The sequence below is a fragment of the Simochromis diagramma genome, unplaced genomic scaffold, assembly GCF_900408965.1.
Source record: "Simochromis diagramma unplaced genomic scaffold, fSimDia1.1 OVJJ01000802.1, whole genome shotgun sequence".
Lineage (NCBI taxonomy): Eukaryota > Metazoa > Chordata > Actinopteri > Cichliformes > Cichlidae > Simochromis > Simochromis diagramma.
Genome location: NW_024387492.1, coordinates 9,616,232 through 9,635,104, shown reverse-complemented (window position 1 = coordinate 9,635,104; position 18,873 = coordinate 9,616,232). Strand labels below are relative to the sequence as shown.

At 40.3% G+C, this 18,873-nt stretch overlaps 1 protein-coding gene and 1 long non-coding RNA gene across 3 annotated transcripts; both read left to right on the top strand.

Annotated features, from left to right (window-relative positions):
- Positions 1–4,594: 4,594 nt before the first annotated feature.
- On the top strand, positions 4,595–11,083 carry LOC120724661. The gene is made up of 3 exons (XR_005693967.1): positions 4,595–4,712; positions 6,332–6,573; positions 9,882–11,083. It is a non-coding gene; the product is annotated as an uncharacterized LOC120724661 (long non-coding RNA).
- Positions 11,084–11,245: 162 nt separating this feature from the next.
- LOC120725236 (prostatic spermine-binding protein-like) lies at positions 11,246–13,866 on the top strand. Of its 2 annotated transcripts, XM_040018001.1 has the most exons (4): positions 11,246–11,475; positions 11,865–11,992; positions 12,750–12,797; positions 12,894–13,866. In XM_040018001.1, exons 2-4 carry the CDS (start codon positions 11,959–11,961, stop codon positions 13,502–13,504), a joined length of 693 nt encoding a protein of 230 aa, XP_039873935.1. In that variant the 5' UTR covers positions 11,246–11,475; positions 11,865–11,958; the 3' UTR covers positions 13,505–13,866. The 2 variants fall into 2 exon arrangements, with proteins under 2 accessions (XP_039873935.1, XP_039873936.1); XM_040018002.1 differs by lacking the exons at positions 11,246–11,475; positions 11,865–11,992 and adding an exon at positions 12,314–12,583 and having other exon boundaries at positions 12,894–13,856.
- The last annotated feature ends 5,007 nt before the right edge of the window (positions 13,867–18,873 follow it).

Sequence of the window (18,873 nt, the reverse complement as noted above, 5' to 3'; positions counted from 1 at the left end):
TCTCATTAAGAAGAAAATGAACTGCAAATCATACCCTCTATTGCATTTTCATTAAGCTGTTATTCAATTGAAAAAATCTTTTCCCAACAGTCTTCGCAACTGTGTTATATCAGTTGAAGAACTCGTGCATTGCAAATTGTCTGATCAGTCATTCACCTGGTCTTTTCAAAGAATTTAGCAAATCACACAGAAGAGAAGGCAGTGTCTTAACCTCCAAGTATAGATGCAATAAATGCAAATGAATTCCACATAGAAACTCTCAGGAACTAGATGTGTCCCTGCTGTATATGTCAGCAAAATGATGTCTGTAAGGCCACATGGTGGTGCCACTTAACCACTTTATTATCTGCTGGCCTCTCCAGAGCTCACTGACCTTTCACATGTCAAACTAAAAAAAATTACTCAGAGTTACAAAAAAAGAGCAAGAAGGGAAACATTTTACAACATATACAAGAGATTAGGACTGTGCACTGAAGAAAGAGATAAACTACAAGCGTAATGTAAACAACAGAACACTAAGCATTGCAAAGCTTTTAAGTGTCCATTCATCACCCTGAAAAGGAGTTTTTTTCTTCTTTGTTTGCAACATACAAACAGTGTGGGGACAGCAGATTTACAAAGTGTGGAAAGAAATGCAGGCAATTTCACATCATGCTCTCTAATCTTCAGGGATGATTAAGATTAAGGAGGAATCATTCTATCAGGGCAGGCAGGAAGGACTCAGGCGCAGACTTGAGAATAACAGTTAAACAGTACTTTATTTTCAACACTGAGTGCTCTATATACAAGTGGGGGGAAAGCCACTTGTGGCCACGCTGGAACAGCCAGGCAGGCACCGGGACCCCAACACATTCACAAGTACCGGTACTAGTTGATACAAGTACCACAATTGTCACATATATTCTTTTCTGATTTACTATAGAAAAAATATTAATACAATAAAAAAAACAAACCTAAAGCTATATAAATAAATACTACCATCCTTTTCATCATCATCATATGATTGTTTGGGTTTTCTCTGTTTTCTTATATTATTGTAGGGCCTTACAAAATAAAGTGCCTTGAGGCAACTGTTGTTGTTACAAATGAATTATTTTAAAAACTAAAGATGGATTTTTCAGTACGGAACCGCATTTTTTCATCTAACTATATAAATATTAGGGGTGCAACAATACACAAAATTCACGGTTCGGTTCGGTTCGATACTTTGGTGTCACGGTTCGATATTTTTTCGATACAAAAAAAATGTTCATGCCTTTTTAATTTGTCATTTATTAAATTTTCACGGCACATCCCGCACCACATCTCTGTGCGTTCATCATTTGTTTGAAGCCAGCTCACCTCCTGCAACTACTTTTCCGAGAATACGTGCTTCTTTTGTGGTTAGGACTCCTTCTGACATTTCTTTGGAGGTGGAGGAACACCACAGTAATTGCTTAAAGGAGCTTCTTTCGACATCTTTAAGAGTTCTAAACAAATGTCTGTCCTCCTCCTGAAAATCTTATGTATACAAACACGCGTTGCAACTTCTTATCTTGTGCACGTTTTTTATTTTGACAGCGAATGCGCACCTGCGGACCACTTATGTGCAGCCCTGGTTATTTCGCTTGTCATATTGCAGCCACAGAAATTCTTTTGTCCATGAAACCATAACGCTGCACTTTCTTTTTTCCTTATAGTCTGATTTGTCATAACTTTTCCGTTTTGTGGTAAGCTTTTCTTTGGCTGTCACTTCTTCACCCTGACCTGTCTTATTTGGCTCAGCAGAACTAAAATATTGTGGCGAGCTCAGACAAGGAGGAGACGGAGGTATCGTTTGGTCTTGCTTCCCGTGAGCTAGCCAGGGAGCACAGCCGTTTATTGACATCTGCAGAAGAACACTGCCGCTAGCTAACTGCTCAGCGCGGCAACAGCACAGCAACAACAACAACAACAACACACAGGGCGCCCTCTGACCCCGGAAGGACACACCGTTGCAGCGAGAGTGTGTCACCCGTCACTATGGCAACATAAACAAAACATAACTGTACAAACAGAACCCCGAACAGCCCTGACCCGCTACATAGCCCCCACCTAAGGGGTCAGTCGTCCCCGACGACCCCATTACCCCACACAAAGTCCTGCAAATGTCCAGGTGCCTTCTTTTGGCGCACCGGCCGGTCACAACCGGCGGGGGAAAAGTCACTCGGGTCAGAACATGGGGTGCCACCATCATCCCACTTCTGACACCAATGTGGCGAGCTCAGACAACGAGGAGACGGAGGTGTCGTTTGGTCTTGCTTCCCGTGAGCTAGCCAGGGAGCACAGCCGTTTATTGACATCTGCAGAAGAACACTGCCGCTAGCTAACTGCTCAGCGTGGCAACAGCACAGCAACAACAACAACAACACACAGGGCGCCCTCTGACCCCGGAAGGACACACCGTCGCAGCGAGAGGGCGTCACCCGTCACTATGGCAACATAAACAAAACATAACTGTACAAACAGAACCCCGAACAGCCCTGACCCGCTACAATATATATCCTGCTGCTTTTACACAGGCACTCACATAACGCTCAGCGATTCTCTGCGCGATCAACCTCTCACATGTTTAAGCTTGCTGCAGGAGATTTCACTTGTCATGTTTGCATAGTAAGCTAACGATTGATAAGACAACGTCAGAGGAATTGGTGTGCAAATTATCATCACTCACCAATCAGTGCTGTCACTCTCTATACACAGTTCATGCCATTGCAAAGTGAAAGCAAAAAACAAGCGCAAATTCAAACACGATTTCAATATGTCACATATTGGCAGTGGCTCACCGATGCCAATGACATAATTACCCAGCTACATTTCTGAAAGAATGCAAAAGCATTGACATATATTTTTCCTTCCTACGATAGCCCCACGGGCAGGGCAGAGATAGGTTTTGGTAGCCCGACTGGAAAAATCGCTAGCCCCGGGACATTGGGCAGGCGATTTTGCGAGCCCTGTATCTGATTGAGGACAGAGAAATGGCTCTTTCCAAAATAAAAGCTATACTATACGCTTCTTCTGGGCTATATTCTCAGCAGCATATTAAACATATCAGGTCCCCATAAAAAGAATCATGTGCTAACGGCTGTCTAAATGACTCGGGTAAAGTTTGTAGCATGCGTGCTTGTTGTTTTTGTCTGCTTCCACTTGTCTTTGCACTAGGATGATGTGGGTGTAAATGTGCAGTCATATTTGTTGTGTTCCCACTAGTGCTGTCAGCGTAAATCTCGTTGAAATGACCTTAACGCCACAACATGGCAAATCTCCGTTAACGAGCTACCGCCGTGCATGGGGCTGGACGGCCAACACCTTAACGAGCTAACTGTGCTAACACACTAGCTCCCACCCATGTAATTGAGCATTGCATGGCACATCCAACATACTGTTTTACTTTAGTCCATGACGCGCTTACCTTCAGGGTCATACATCACATGAAAACCAAAATAGTTCCAAACACCAGATCTGAATGAGGGTGGGGGAGGTTCAATTTGCCATGTTGTAAGGAGAGCTTAACTTCTGTCTCGCTAGCTTGCCCTGCACTCAGTGAATCTGCGTTCGACTACTCCGCCTAGGCTGCACTGTTGAGCGCAGATCCACTGAGCGCTCTACACAGACAGCATCGTCAGAAGGAAAGTTGATAAAATAAATTAAAAATTTATTTTGTATTGTTCGATACATATGCCTACCGAACCGAAAGCACTGTATCGAACGGTTCAATATCGATACGAGTATTGTTGCACCCCTAATAAATATATATATTAATCCACTCCACATGAAACTGGTTACCCACTTGTCACCTATGTACCCCCAAAAGCATATTGTTTATGGTGGCGTGGGTTGTCTACTTTTCAGAAGATGTATACTGTATGCGGAACTGATCTCGGACAAGATGCTGAACCCCCCAAGACCTCCTGATGTATCCATCTGCAATTGCATATGTGCATGAGCTTTAGAATTGTTTCCATGCATGCAGTTTGCCTTGTAAAGAGTGCTCTGGGTGCTGAAAAGCACTATATAAATTACAGTCCATTTACCAAGGACTAGCACAGACAGAACACTGCAGAAAAACCAGAGGTGGAAAGAGTACTAAAATATTTTACTCAAGTAAAAGTACTATTACTTTGCTGAAATTTTACTCAAGTACAAGTAAAATTACCTGTCTAAAAATGTACTCAAGTAAAAGTAAAAAGTAGCTCATTTAAAATGTACTCAGAGTAAAAGTTACATAGTTACTTTTCTGTCAGCAGGAGGACAGTCGCTTCTGAGTAGTGCAAAAAAAGACAGTGGGATATAAATCTCAAAGTAGTTCTTTTTTAGTGAAAATAAAAACTTTACAAATTAAAGTGCAGTGGCAGTTAAACTGCAAGTCTATACATGAAAATGGATAATGGTCACCAAACCAATCAACCAAACTGTCAGGTATCACAGTGTTTTCAATACAAAACCATATCATTCTTTCACATGAGAATGTGTTCTAAACTGTCAAATAAGAGAACAAATCCTGAACTGAACGGCAGCTGCTTTAAAAATGTTTTTTAATTTTTTTAAACACGGCCCTGCCCTACTGTACCTATAGATTAAAGTTCCTTTGTATCCATCCTAGAGTGTTACTCTCTGAACATCCTGTTAATTTTGAGGAGCAGTTGATTTTCAAAGTTAGTAGAGTTCATCCTTGCTCACTTTGCAGTGAACAGGTTCAAGGTTCAAGGTTCAAGGTTCAAGGTTCTTTATTTGTCACATGCATAGTTATACAAGTATAACACACAGTGAAATGTAGGCTGACACGCTCCTCGACATGTGCAAAAATTGGGGGGGGTGTAGAGGAAGAACAATAAATATATATATACAGACATATAGTATATACACTGGGTGAATGTGCAGTAGTAGCAGCAAGCAGGTGAATTCTGTATATTAATATGAATAGACATCGGACTATTTTACAGGAGACAATATAAACATATTTAAAATTAAAGGAATTTGAAATGTACATTGTGCCTTGGTTTAGTGTCTGGAAGAGTCCTGTCTCAGTCAATTATAGATGATGTGAGAGGGCGGGTGTGTGTGTTTAGGGCCCGGATGGCTTGGGGATAGAAGCTCCTCTTGAGTCTCTCTGTCCTTGCCCGGAAGATGCGGAACCTTCTACCAGATTGCAGAAGTTGGAACAGTTTGTTGCCAGGATGGGACGGGTCCTTCAGTATCTGCGCTGCTCTAGTCCGGCATCTCCTGGTGTAGGTGTCCTGAAGCGGGGGGAGAGCAATCCTGCAGCAGCGTTCTGCTGTACGGATCACTCTCTGGAGAGCTTTTTGGTCCTTCACACAGCTGTTCCCAAACCACGATGTCATGTTCTGTGTGAGGATGCTCTCCACAGCGCCTGTATAGAAAATCCTGAGGATCTTTGGAGAGACCCTGAACTTCCTCAGTTGTCGTAGGTGATACAGGCGCTGCCTAGCCTTTTTGGTCTGGACCTGAATGTGGGCAGACCATGTCAGGTCTGAGGAGATGTGGACACCAAGATACTTGAAGGACTGCACCCTCTCCACTGGAGCTCCATTGATGATGATGGGCTTGTAGTCTCTGTGCTGACCCCTTCTGAAGTCCACCACCAGCTCCTTGGTCTTGCTGACGTTCAGCTGGAGGTGGTTGTCCTGGCACCACGATGCCAGATTCTTCACTTCATCCATGTAGGCCGCCTCATCGTTGTTGGAGATGGCACCCAACACCACTGTGTCGTCAGCAAACTTCACAATGGTGTTGGAGCCATGGGTGGCCACACAGTCTGAAGTGTAGAGGGAGTAGAGCAGTGGCGAGAGGACACATCCCTGAGGTGCTCCTGTGTTGATGGTGATGCTGTTGGAGAAGCACCTGCCCACCCTCACCACCTGAGTTCTGCCAGTGAGGAAGTCCAACACCCATGCACACAGACGGCTGTTAAGTCCCAGATCCCTCAGCTTTGTGAACAGTCTGCAGGGCACTATTGTGTTAAACGCTGAACTGTAATCAACAAACAGCATTCGCACATAGTTACCCTGTTTCTTGTCCACGTGGCTGAGAGTGGTGTGTAGGACGTGGGCGATGGCATCCTCTGTGGATCTGTTGGATCTGTAGGCGAACTGCAGCGGATCTGTGGTGTCTGGGATGGAGGAGGAGATGATGTTCTTCAGCAGCCTCTCAAACACCTTCATTACTACCGAGGTCAGTGCAACTGGCCGGTAATCGTTCAGGGATGAGGGTTTGCTGTTCTTGGGCACAGGGATGATGGTGGATCTTTTGAAGCATGTGGGGACCACAGACTTCGCCAGTAGTCTTCGAACAGTAGTCCAGCACAGCTAAAGAGACGCTCGAAGGCAGCTGAGGCAGGCAGGCCAGTGTTAAGTTTGAGAGAAAGTTTTTTGACGTCCCTAATAAGACATCAATGCATTACATAGCTACCGCTGGTAAATTATACCAATATACCTCGTGTTTTTTTTTTTATTGGACAGTAACAGGCTAGTTAACGGGAGGTTGCAAGTGCTAATTAACAAGTAACAGAAGTCAGCTGTCTTTGACTAATCTAAGGTAAGTGAGCGCTGTTATTCTTTTGCCTGCAGTGTGAACATATGTGGGTTAAGTAAGAAAGTAGCCGCTTCTGTCTTTAATTTAACTATTTTTAAAAATAAATTATTATTATTAACAAACAGGAAAAACGTAGGTAAACACATTTTCTTTTTGCAATTTACCAACCCAGTAAAAAAAATGTAAGTTGCGTGGACAACAACGTGCCCGATTACAGCAAGTTGCTAGTACCAACCAACGTTATCTGTGTTCTTCACAGATGTCTTAACTTAATGTGATTAATTTGAGCACAGTTGTATTTAACTTATCTCTACATGCTTGCGCAGGTTTGATGTGGAATTTTTAAAAGCTGCTAACTCGGTGTCTCTGGGCAAACACAGCTTACACTGCATAATAAAGCTGTTGCCTTTCTTGCACTTTCAGCCGAAATGGTCCCTTAAATACGGCCAGGGGTTCACATCCGTTTCTTCGAGTTCAGGGTCAGCAGAATTCGACGGGGCTTCTTTTTTCACTGGATCCGTAACACCGATGTCAGACTCCATCTTTAACGTGACCTTGGCGCCAATTTGTTCTACTACCCATCATTCCCTGCAGTATTTCCGAAGCGCAATGTTTTTTTTAATTTTTAATTTACTCAGTAACGGGTGTGATTGAAAAAGTAGCGAACTACAATACTTTTTAAAAAATATACTTAAGTAAAAGTAAAATTACAGACTTGAAAAATGACTTTAAAAAGTACAAATACACAAAAAAAACTACTCAATTACAGTAACGCAAGTAAATGTAATTCGTTACTTTCCACCTCTGAGAAAAACTCAGCTTTGGGTTCACTGGTGACTAACTTAGTAGTGTGACACTGGCCTGTTGAATGGTGTACCCAGCCTCTCGGCAGATGTGTGGGATAGGCTCCCATGAATTGAATAAGCGTGTCAGCATGAGAGGGATGGGCAAGAATAAAGAATTAAATTAAATTAAACTTTGGTGCTATATAAATTACAATTGTATTGTAAGGTAGTACAATACAATGTACAATGTAAAGAAGTCTTCATGCATCAAATACACGAAATTCAGGCGAAGTGGACGTGACAAAAATAGCATTAGTTAGAAATTTGGCATATTTGCAATCTAAAGCAGTTGTTTGTAAGATGGAAATAAAGTCTAGTCTAAAGACTGGCTAATGGGGACTTTTCTCAAATGAATGGATCCAGGGAGACAAACAACAATTTCAGTTATCTGCTGTACTATATTTGTGAAATACTAGAAATATTCAGATCAGCATATTTACTTGTTGGTGTCACTCATTTGTCGAAACTTTAAACTTGTGTGCCAGCCTTTAAAATGACTGTATATCAGTAACAACACATGAAAACACCGTTTTCATCACCTGACAAAGACAGCTTCACATTTGGCATAATGCTAAGCAGCTTTTTCCAGCATGTTAGCATGAAGCTGAGAGCTGAGACTGAGTGATGTGACAGTTTGACAGGATGCAGGGTAGGTGCTGATGGTTGAATATGGGGGTGGAAGACAGGAGGTAGTGTTGGGAGGTATGTGACTTTGTGATGTGAACATGATGTGTTTGTAAAGCGATATGAAAAAAGGTATGAAAGCAAATATAGTTTGAAAATATTTATGCAGCTCTCTTCTTCTAGCTAACATTAAAAGACCTTTCCTTTGAAAAATTCTGTGGAGATCAATCACAACAGTGTCTCAAAGATCCTTTGAAAGCAGATGAATATGTTTTTTCATCTTTATATTCTTCTTCAAAAAATCCAGTGATCTCTTGCCCACAAATAGTGATTTCTGAATAAATGAGTAAAGATGCATGATGTATGCAAATGCTGCTAGACTGGAGACATGAGGTCACAAGAAGGTTTGATTAGTATGGAGAAAAAAAAAAAGATATGAAATTAAATGCTATGGCCTTCACAGCCATTCAGAGGATTCCTCTGCTAATTGGAGTTTAAAAATAGAGGGCATTATGGCCGTCATGTCATGATAGCATCCCTACCACCTGAAACAGATTACATTTCTTTTAAAAATATAGAGCCTCAGAAATTACATGTTTTTTTGACTCTGTAATTCTTTTTCTTAGCAGCTAATAGCAGGGTTGCAGTCTATCCCAACTGGCACTGAGACGTACCCCGAATAGGTACAATTACAGATTATAAGTGATTAGTGTGATTAGACTTCAACATATGTGCCTATGAGTGCCTATGATTGAACTTGCAACTCTACCAGATAGATAGATAGATAGATAGATAGATAGATGGATGGATAGATAGATAGATACAAACAACTTGCATGGGTGAGTGAATAATTTTGACAGTAAAGTGTAGTTGCCATCATACTCACCTTCTGTAACAGGTGTAACACCCTCCAAAGTAACATACTGCAATGCATTATTGTACTAAATAAATTTATTACATTACAGTTACAACTGTGTCATGACAGTCCTACAATAATACAATACAATGATTAGCAGCAATGGGAAAGAAAATCTCTCTTTTAACAGGAAAGTGTAAGGTAATGTGAAAAATTACAGGCCTAAGTTTCCAAACAAAAGCTTGGTTTTGGCTATGAAACGTTAATGTGTAGCTTGTATTTTTGAGTGACCAATGAAATCTGACTTTATAACGTCATAAGTGGGCAATCACACCTGAAGAATGAAGACTGTGAAGTTTTTATAACATGAAAAATAAATCATCGTTCTTTGTGGATTTCATTCCAGAAATAAACTGCTGGTTCATGCACACTGATGTAAGTGAATAAAATGCTGCGGTTGAATGGGCTGACATTTTCTTCAGAAAAATACAGCATGACATGATCCTCATTAGCAACAGGAAGGCTTTTAGTATCAGATCAATGCTGGAGTTGCCTTCCATTTAAAAAGCTTTATATCCAACCGCATAAAAATCACCGAACAGTGGATAGATGGATTGTTATTAAGTGCTGCCAGTAGTGTCCATTTCCTTTGATTTCTTTCTAATGTGACTGTCATGAAAATCTCATGAGAGGCTTTGAGTGCCCACATCAGTCCATCAGTAACAATCATTGTGCATCACTCGCTACAGGCTTATTTATTTAGTGGTCTCGGGCAGCTTAATAATAAGGGATTTAATTTGTTCCATTCATCATGTCTCATGTAAAAAATATTACCAAAAAGCTCCATAGAAGAGGTGGGTCAGTCAAACAGACAGTTGCCCTCTTTGATCATAACAGCGTCAGGTTTCAGCTTTTCAAGGGGGTCGCGCAGAGCAACTGGGTAAGTCACTGTGCGGTGATGCAGTTTGTTTTTCCAACATGTCTAGGAGCTGGGAGGACCTTTGACCTTCAGCCATCTGCAGTGAGTTCTTCTGTTCTTCTCTATTGTCTTTCTGAATTATTTACACGACGACACTGACGCGTCAGCAGATTCATCAAGCGCACCATTGGCTGTGTCTCATTGTTTAGCCTGAGGAAAGACTTACTCGACCCCAAACGCCTCACTCTCTGTTAACCTAGGTCTCTTAATTTGATATAGCACAGACAAATGACACATAATGCACTAAATATTGCTGAGCTAGATCCAATCAAAAAACAACTTTGAATTTCAGTATTTAAAAAAAGTAAATAAAGAGCTTCTTTTGTTGCTAAATACAAAGACGTAGATGGTATCTTGCATATGATGTCAAGCAAAAATAAAAGCCAGTCATTCATGCCCCGTCCTCTTGACCTTCACTTCACATCACAGAAAAAGCATTTCAGACATAGTGTGCATTTCATGCATTGGTGCACCAGCGCAAAGTGGGGTTATATGTGTCCTGATGTGCACATCTGTGTGAGTGTGTGTCTTGCACAGTGAGAAAAGACATGGCTGACAAAATGTGCATTAGCTGGAAAATTGAGTCCCTTGTACTTTGCAAGTGCTGGTACAGTCACCTCAACATTTTCATGCCTTATTACAGAAAACCTGCTCAGAGCACCGAGCGCAGAAACACATGGCTGACATTTTCTTTGATGTAAACCGACAAAGAATAAACAACGAATGGCCCGAATCTCCTTATAAGAGAGCGAGGCATCAAAACCATCATAGCCAACCATGCATTACAGAGCATCACAAGTGGTATATACAACCCTGAAATTAGACACAGTTTCTAAAGGTTACCTGTTAAAATCTTGAAAAGGTTAAACAAATAGCACAAAGTAAAAATTCGATGAAAAGAGACACTTTCCATACTGATAAAAATACCATTCTTGACTATTCAAAAGTGCCGTCTACCACAGTCGAATTTGATTCCTGGTAACTGCTGTCACATTTAATATCAGACGTCTGAGACGGGTCTCGCTCTCATGGCATTTGAAAGTTAAACGTTTCTTTTACAGCTGATTTGAAATTAAAGTGTTGGGATTAAAGCAGAAACGAGCTATGTCCAGTAAGTGGTGTGACTTTCAGAAACAGTTTAAACAGTTTGAAATTACTAGAAGGTTTCATTAAGGAAGCAGCAGAATTTAGACTTATTTCTAATGCAGGATTTTCAGGTGACTCAGGAGGTTTTACTCTCGGTGAGATGTGCTAGCACAAAGCACGCACTCTGTTCAGTGTTTCAGTCTGGTTTAATAATGAAGCAAAACAACAAACATATAGTAATCCCCATAGCCATGTTGTGTTCCTTAATTCCTAGAAATTGGCTCTTTTTTGTTTTTTTGTTTTTTTTTATCTCAGATGTTCTGTTTTTAGCATTTCTTTCTCAGATTTGATGACACCTGCTGATTGAATAAATACTTGTTTTCTCAACACTTAATGTTCCTGTGTCCACATACCCTCTGGCTACCTGCATCATGGGAACACTCAGAGACTGAACAAGACATAGGCACCAATACACTTAAGAAAAGAAAAAAAAGCCCACGCTGTTTCTTCTGCAGGTAAGTGACAACCTGCTGTTTACACAGCTTTTACACAACAGCGTTTACACAACCTGGATCACAGGGAAACATATTGATTTTAATAAATGTAAAAATTACCTAAGTACTCACACTCCTAACAATTTTGACAGAAATGGCTGAGCCGATGAGTCACAATTATTTAGTGACTTTGTGTTTTTTCTAAAATGCTGAACTAAAATGAGCTGCATGAACATTTCTGAGGCCACTGCTGCTAACACTAAAGTGAACCAAACTCCCTGCAGAAGCACACTGTATTTGACAGCCTATTTCACCGTGTGTGGCTGCTTTTGAGCAGAATGAAGTGCTGAATTAATGTTTTATGAGCGTGTCTTCGTGACCCTCTTCTCCCCCTGCCTGTAATGTAAAAGGGGATGCAGCTTCCCATACATTATCTATACAGAGTCTTCAGCTGTGGTCTCCTGCTTCTCCTGATTGTTGAAAGAAAACAAGGCTGCCGCCATCATGAAAACACTCATGAGCAGGTGTAAAATAGGAGGTCAGTTTTTTCCTCTTATTTATGATGTTTGTGTTGTCAGTTTTATATGAGAAGACTAAATATATAAAACTGTTACTACTGCTAAAACATTAATAATATTATTTTTGTTTGTTTACTTTAAGCACATAAGTACATGCAATATTAATTAAATGACTCACATCCCAGCCATTGCCGACTTTTTTGTCACAATGAAAGAACCAAGCTCAGTTTTTTATTTTTACTGCCATCACTACTTAGAAATGGCTGTCTGTTAGCATGGTTATGTTTTTTATATATCAGTATACTGATCAGGTACCCTATGACCCTGATCAGGGTCATAGGGTACCAGGAGTACAATGGCTACATTGGTAGTCCTGAAGTAAGCTTACATAAGCCCTGATGAAGGCCATCAGAGTTGGCCTTCCTGAGGTGGAATTTCATGGAACACTCATGGGGTGGAATTCTGGTAGTTCTTATGACATCACTGCTATTGCACAGTTACAGTGCAGGTTTAAATGTTACAACTGAAACATATTTTTGACTCCAGCAACAAGCAGATACACACACAGCTGAACTAGGACATTTTCATAGAGCAGTTTCTTTGAAAAAAAGGTGAGTTTTGGGGGAACTGCTTTATAAGTGAAACTTACTTTTGACGCTGTAACTTTGATAGCTGATGGTAGATATTTACAGTGAGATTTTTGAGCATGCCCAACAGTACAGATGGGAAATGTACTGCTTAACTTGAATAACTTATGTCTTTGTGGGATCTTTAAAGCTCAGATGACGGAGCAAGGAGATGGGGCCCATGCTCAGCCTAATGAGGGTAAGAACTTGATCTGTTATTGTACAAAAGAAACATAATGCAGTGTTGAAGTTTCTTTTGATTAGCTGTGACTTTGCTAACTGAACTTTCATGTAGAGCAACCACTCTTGGCTGAAGATGGTAACTGGGGAGATATGGACAACTTCTTTGAAAATGGTGTGGAATATGTTATAATGTTTGCACCACGTATCTTTGAAGTTGCGAGACTTTGGGAGCCAGAGCAGCTTAACAACAACAATGGTGATCACATCAATCAGAATAATTTCTTCAACATTCATTTTGAAATTGATGACAACAACTCTGATGATGGAAATGATGGCAATAATGCTGATGATGAAAATGACCACAATAACAGAGATACTGAAAATGACCACAATTATTGCAATTATAATTTTGCCGATGATGATCAAAATGCTGACAGCAGCAACGATGAAGAAGAACGCAATGAAGCTCATCAAGATGAAAATGACCTTGCTGCTGCTGAGGTTGACTATGAAGTCAACCCGGATGAAGGAGAAGCAGCGGAGGATCTGCTTCCTGGAGGATTTGGGAGACAGTTTAGAGAGGAAGACAGTGATGATGAGAAAAGTCATGCCAGCGAACAGTTCCACTGGTGGGATGAATTTGCTGACAGTGCCTCTGAAGAACAAGACCCCCTACTTGAAGGCAATAAAGAAAGCGATGAGGGTGATGAAGACGAGAGGTGAATCCAAAAGTGACATGACAACCGTCACTCAGAGTGACTGAATGGAACCTCTTTAATAAAAATGCATCTTCTACTCAGTTGTCCTTTGATTAAATACGAGCACTGCAACACACTTGTTTTTAAAAAGATATAAAACTGCTTTTGTAAAACCAAATTACTCTTGCAGAATAGACGTACCAAGGTATGGCAGTATTCTGATTCTGATATTTAAACACAATCAATGTGCCATCCTACCAAAACAACTTAACACATAAACTTTAAAAGTGTAACAAGATGCTGAAAAATAGTGCTAAAACATCAGTCCTCAACCACAACATTTACTGTAATCCAGATGCTGATATTTTTTTAGATGTGACATTGACAGGATAGGTTAGAGTGTGATGCAGAGTCCACAGACTACTAAATGTTTAACACGTACAAGGGAAACCAGCAACATGACGAGATACTATGAACATCTCGGGAGCAAAAGGTAAACGGACTGGTACTTATGCAGCACTTTACTGCTCTATTTGAGCACTCAAAGCCCTTTTTTTTTTTACTACATTCACACTAAAAGGGCCAACTCTGTATGTAGTAACATGCCCAAGGATACTTTGAGTACAGGACCCAAGGGGTCAAACCAGCAATCTTCCAAATGGTGGATGACCTCTTCTACTTCCTGATCCACAGTAACCGGGCAGTTACTGGTTATTTTAGTGGCGGTAGAGAGGATGGCATGACATGTAGATGGACAAAGGAAGACTGAGGCAATATATTAACAAGAGGTAACAAGGAAAGCAGAGACAGTATGGGAACTAAACACAGCTGAAAACAATCACGATAAACCGCTACCAAAACAAAACAGGAAGTTAGCCACAGCTAATCAGGAGAGCAAGAAAGAGCTTGACACAAAGGAAGACAGGTATTGGACAGAAGAACGATAGACAAGTACAGAGAGAAAACAGAAGGAACCGAAAGGGAACACAGAGGGAACTAAGTAAATAGAACAAATAGAAACAATAATGGAACGAAATTACTATAAGAAATAAGGGGCTCACAACAACTTGGGAAAGAAATCAAAACAGGAATAATAGTAATAACAAAACTGTGAGGGACCAAGCAGCCAAGGCATAGAGGACACAGGCAAAAAAAAGATATCTTCAAAAAGGGTTTTCTTTATTTCAACCCTCAAAAAGTTCAAAAAATGACAAAGTTTTATTAGTTTTAATCTTTTAACTTTATGCATCAAGCAAAAATTTAATTATATGCAACATTCTCTGACTGGAAGAAATTTGTTTAACATTTAAACCTATTTTCTGCACATTCCAGCACATAAAATAAAATATTTTTTTGTGTTTACACTCAGTCTTTCAAATAAATGCAAGTGAAACACAGCAGAAAATAAATAAAATCAAAGACTCAACAGTCCTGTTGCTCTATTTTCACCTGTATAGCAGGCAGATGTTTGCCCTGGTGCAGGTGTGCCGCAGCGGTCAGTGGAAGAATCCGTGAGTTTGTCTGTGAAAAAACCCTTAACTTCCTCGGAAGTTAAGGGTTTTTTAGCTGTAAAAAGAAGTTTTCTTCCCACGCAGTGAACAGCGGACACTAATGTTTTTGTCACTTTTTACAGAATCAAACTCAAAGTAAGGTCAGTACTTCCACGCTTTAAACGCTGCACGCTCATACTCTCTCCTGCACTCGATAGATTATCCATTGTTGATCTGCACACAGCTGTTGTCACAAACGTCGCACTCGCTTACGTCACTGTCATAAGACACGGTTTTAGTAATGCAGTAACGCGGCGTGCTTACGGGAAAGTAACAGTAATCTAATTACCTTTTTTGCAATAGTAATCCCCTACATTACTCGTTACTTCAAAAAAGTAATCGGATTACAGTAACGCGTTACTTGTACTGCCCATCTCTGTTGTTGACAGACATTAACATCAGGTTGTTTTTGTTGTAATGATGTATGTTTCGGTGCAAAAACCTGTCATTGCCAAAATCTCAGTTTTTCTTTGCAAAGTAAAACTTTGTTAGTTTAGTAATATTGAAAAATCTTAAAAATAAACACACTGGTTGGTCTAAACAGTGTAAGAATGTTGAATGTTCACAGTTTTGCTTAATCATTTTAGGATCTGGATAATTTCATTATAAAGTTGTTAAACTTATTGCATAATTTCTCTTCTGGAGGAAGAAGAAATATATGCAGAACTAGCTGTTGACTGATTTTCATGATGAGGGTGTGCAGGAGGTGCTATGATGAGGCAACATAATGACATTGGATGAGCCCGTTAGAAACATGGGTTTTGCAAGTGATTATATTGTCAGATCAGCATTGCGTGAGGCGCATGTGGTTGTTATTCAAGGCCATGAAAAATTTGTAATTAAGATGTATTTGGTACAATTTAATAATCTAACTGTAAAACGTGTGTCTGTATGACTGTCCTCTGCTTTTCTTAGTGACTCATCATCCAATCTACTTTACTGTAGGAGGCCAAGAAAGTACAGTGTTAAGAACAAAGTCATTTGGCTGAGTAGGTGGCTTACTTTCAATGATGACATCATGATCCTTCACCATTAGGACCCACTGACAGAGCATTCACAAGAGCTGACTGACTGCAGCTTATTCTGTACTCAAACTGTAACTAAATGTATTATTACCCTCCACCTTCTTTTCCCTCAATGTCAAGTTGTTTTGGATGCTATCTCGGGAATTGGTTCTGCCACTACTTCTTTTAAAAGCACAGTGGTAAATGGAAGCGTGATGAAGGTAGGGGCCTGATTTCAGTGCACAGTTACACAGTGCTTTACAGTTTGAATAAAACCACACATTAAAGATAAGTAAACATGTTCCAGCATAGAGACACAAAGTCAAATGGGTGAAAGACTGAGAAAAATGGACCTATAAAAACGAGTTTTTAGTAGTCTTTGAAAAACACCACAGATTTAGATGGCTTGATAGGCAGAGACAAGTTGTTACAAAGTTTAGGCACTTCATCCTCAAAAGCTTGATTGCCTCTGGATTTAATACTAAAGAGGGAAACAGTTAAGAGTTAAGAGAGGCTAACTGCTGGAATAAGGTCTCTGCTATATATGCAGGAGCCTGACCATCGAGCTTTATATGTTTTTATTAAAATTTTTAAATGGATAAAGAATTTAATTGGGCAGTGAAGAGAAGAACGAAGAGGAGTGATGTATGAGTGTCAGCTAGTTTTTTGATGGGCCATCTCTTTGAGATGGAAGAAAGTTAAAGCGTATATACTCAAGATTCAAATTAGAGGTTGGATTTTTGCAATGTTTCTTAGACGAAAGAAACAAGATTGGATGAACTTAGAGATGTGAAATGTGCATTTCAAATGCTGGTCAAAAAATATACCAACATTCTTGGCAGATTTGATATTAATGGTGGATGAGCCGATGTAATGACACCCCCCCCACCCCCCCACCCCAAAGAAGCTGTCGGGGTGAAAAAGAAGAAGCTTAGTTATGCCAGGATTGATTCTGTATCCAGCTGTTGTATTATAGTTAATTCCTCTTATTATACTTAATTATACTCTGTTATTCTGGCAGCTTTTTTTCTGCATTGCCGATAAAAACAAGAGTGTGGATGCTGATTTAGTAATTGGCAAAAATGAATAAAATAAAATGGAGATCATTTATCTGAATTTCAGGAGCAGGCTCACACTTCATGCATCCCCTTTCCATTCTCTGTTGATATATGACCCCCCTGCACTATAAGCAATTTGTTCTCATTTTCATGCCCCAACCTCCCTTGGGCAAACATGGGGATCTGCCCTGTCCGGAAGCCATCTCCAGTCCACTCAGAGACCTTTTCTAAATCGTAGACTCAACTCATTTTCATGCCATTATCTACTAGAAATGCTGTGAGAAATAAATGAGGATGTGGTCTCAGCCAGTGAAGCGTCTTACTATAGACGGGAAGGGTTTGAAAAAGAAAATGTAACATAATTGCTGTTAGATCCTCCTTCTTCTTTCAGCAGTTCTTAGAGCTCACCACAGCAGATAATATGCCTTCATCTCACCCTGTAACTAGTATTCTCCTCTGTCACACCAACCCTCTGCATGACCCCTTTCATTCATTCATTCATTCATTCATTCATTCATTTCTTTAAGTAGTCTTTAGGAATAGTTCTAGGACGTTTAAAGCTGTTGTTGAATGTGGGCTGACTTTTGTTTTGTTAGTCTGCCTGCCTTTTGATGCCGCTTATTGGTTCTTGCAATTGGGCTACCAGCTGATAGTGACACAGTGTAGAGTGAGGATATGGACATTTATTTTTATTGTACAGAAGGGTGACATAAATGGTAAAGGGGAAAACTGCTTCCAGGACAGAAACAACCACATTATTCTGCTAACACAACTTCAGTTCTTTGCAAGCATTTGTGCAGACAGCATGCTAACGCTAAGCTAGCCAAGATCCCCAAGTGCTCAGCGAATGCCGACCCCAGCAGCCAGACCCTTAATATCAGGTAACAAACAGATGAACAGTCAGGCTGTAGCCTCTCTTTAACATGCTGCATTCCTTTTAAGAAAAGTTTTCGGTGTAATGTCTGTGAAGGTTCTCAGTCATCCAGGTCATCGTAGTGTAAGGAGCTTGGAAACAAAAGCGTCCGGACTTCTTTAAGTTTCCTTGAAGACGTTTCACATCTCATTTGAGAAGCTTCTTCAGTTCTAAGAGCAATTGGTGCAGAGTCCCAGATTTTAAGCCCTATGGGAGTGTCCCCAAGAGAGCCATGGACCCCTTTTGGTCCTACCTAATCACACGAGGCAAAGTGTGGAAACGGGTGTAGTCACAAGCAGCCAAGGTTTCGGGTGAACCCATTGTGAAACCTAGCCCCACCCTATCATGCGATTTACTGAGGTGAAATTGTCCGTGTTCTGTTTAAAATGTGTAATAATTACTTTTTTTAGTAATGACTCCAACACTGATCTCAAAGAAGAGGGGAAATACCTCAACAAAGATGAAACATTTGACACACAGCGTGCAATTAATTTGCATTAATGTAATTTCTTTATTGCTGCTTAGAGATTGCGGTGACTCTCAAAACAGAGCCAATGAGAAACCAATGACAATCCATAAGAGAATCAATAAGGAATTGAATCGATAAGTGATATCAATAATGGAGTTTTTGGAATCTCTGTCATGCTAAAAAATGAAGCTGTTGCCAGTAGGAACTTTTATAGATGGTATTGCATGGTGGATCCAAATCTGACAGTACTTTTCTGAGTTCATAATTCCATCAATAGTGACAAGCTCTCCAAAACTGCTGGCTGCCCCAAACCATGACAGAGCCTGCACCATGTTTTGCAGAAAACTGTTATATGTCTCGCCTGACCTCCTTCAAACATGGTTTGAATTAAAAATGTGGA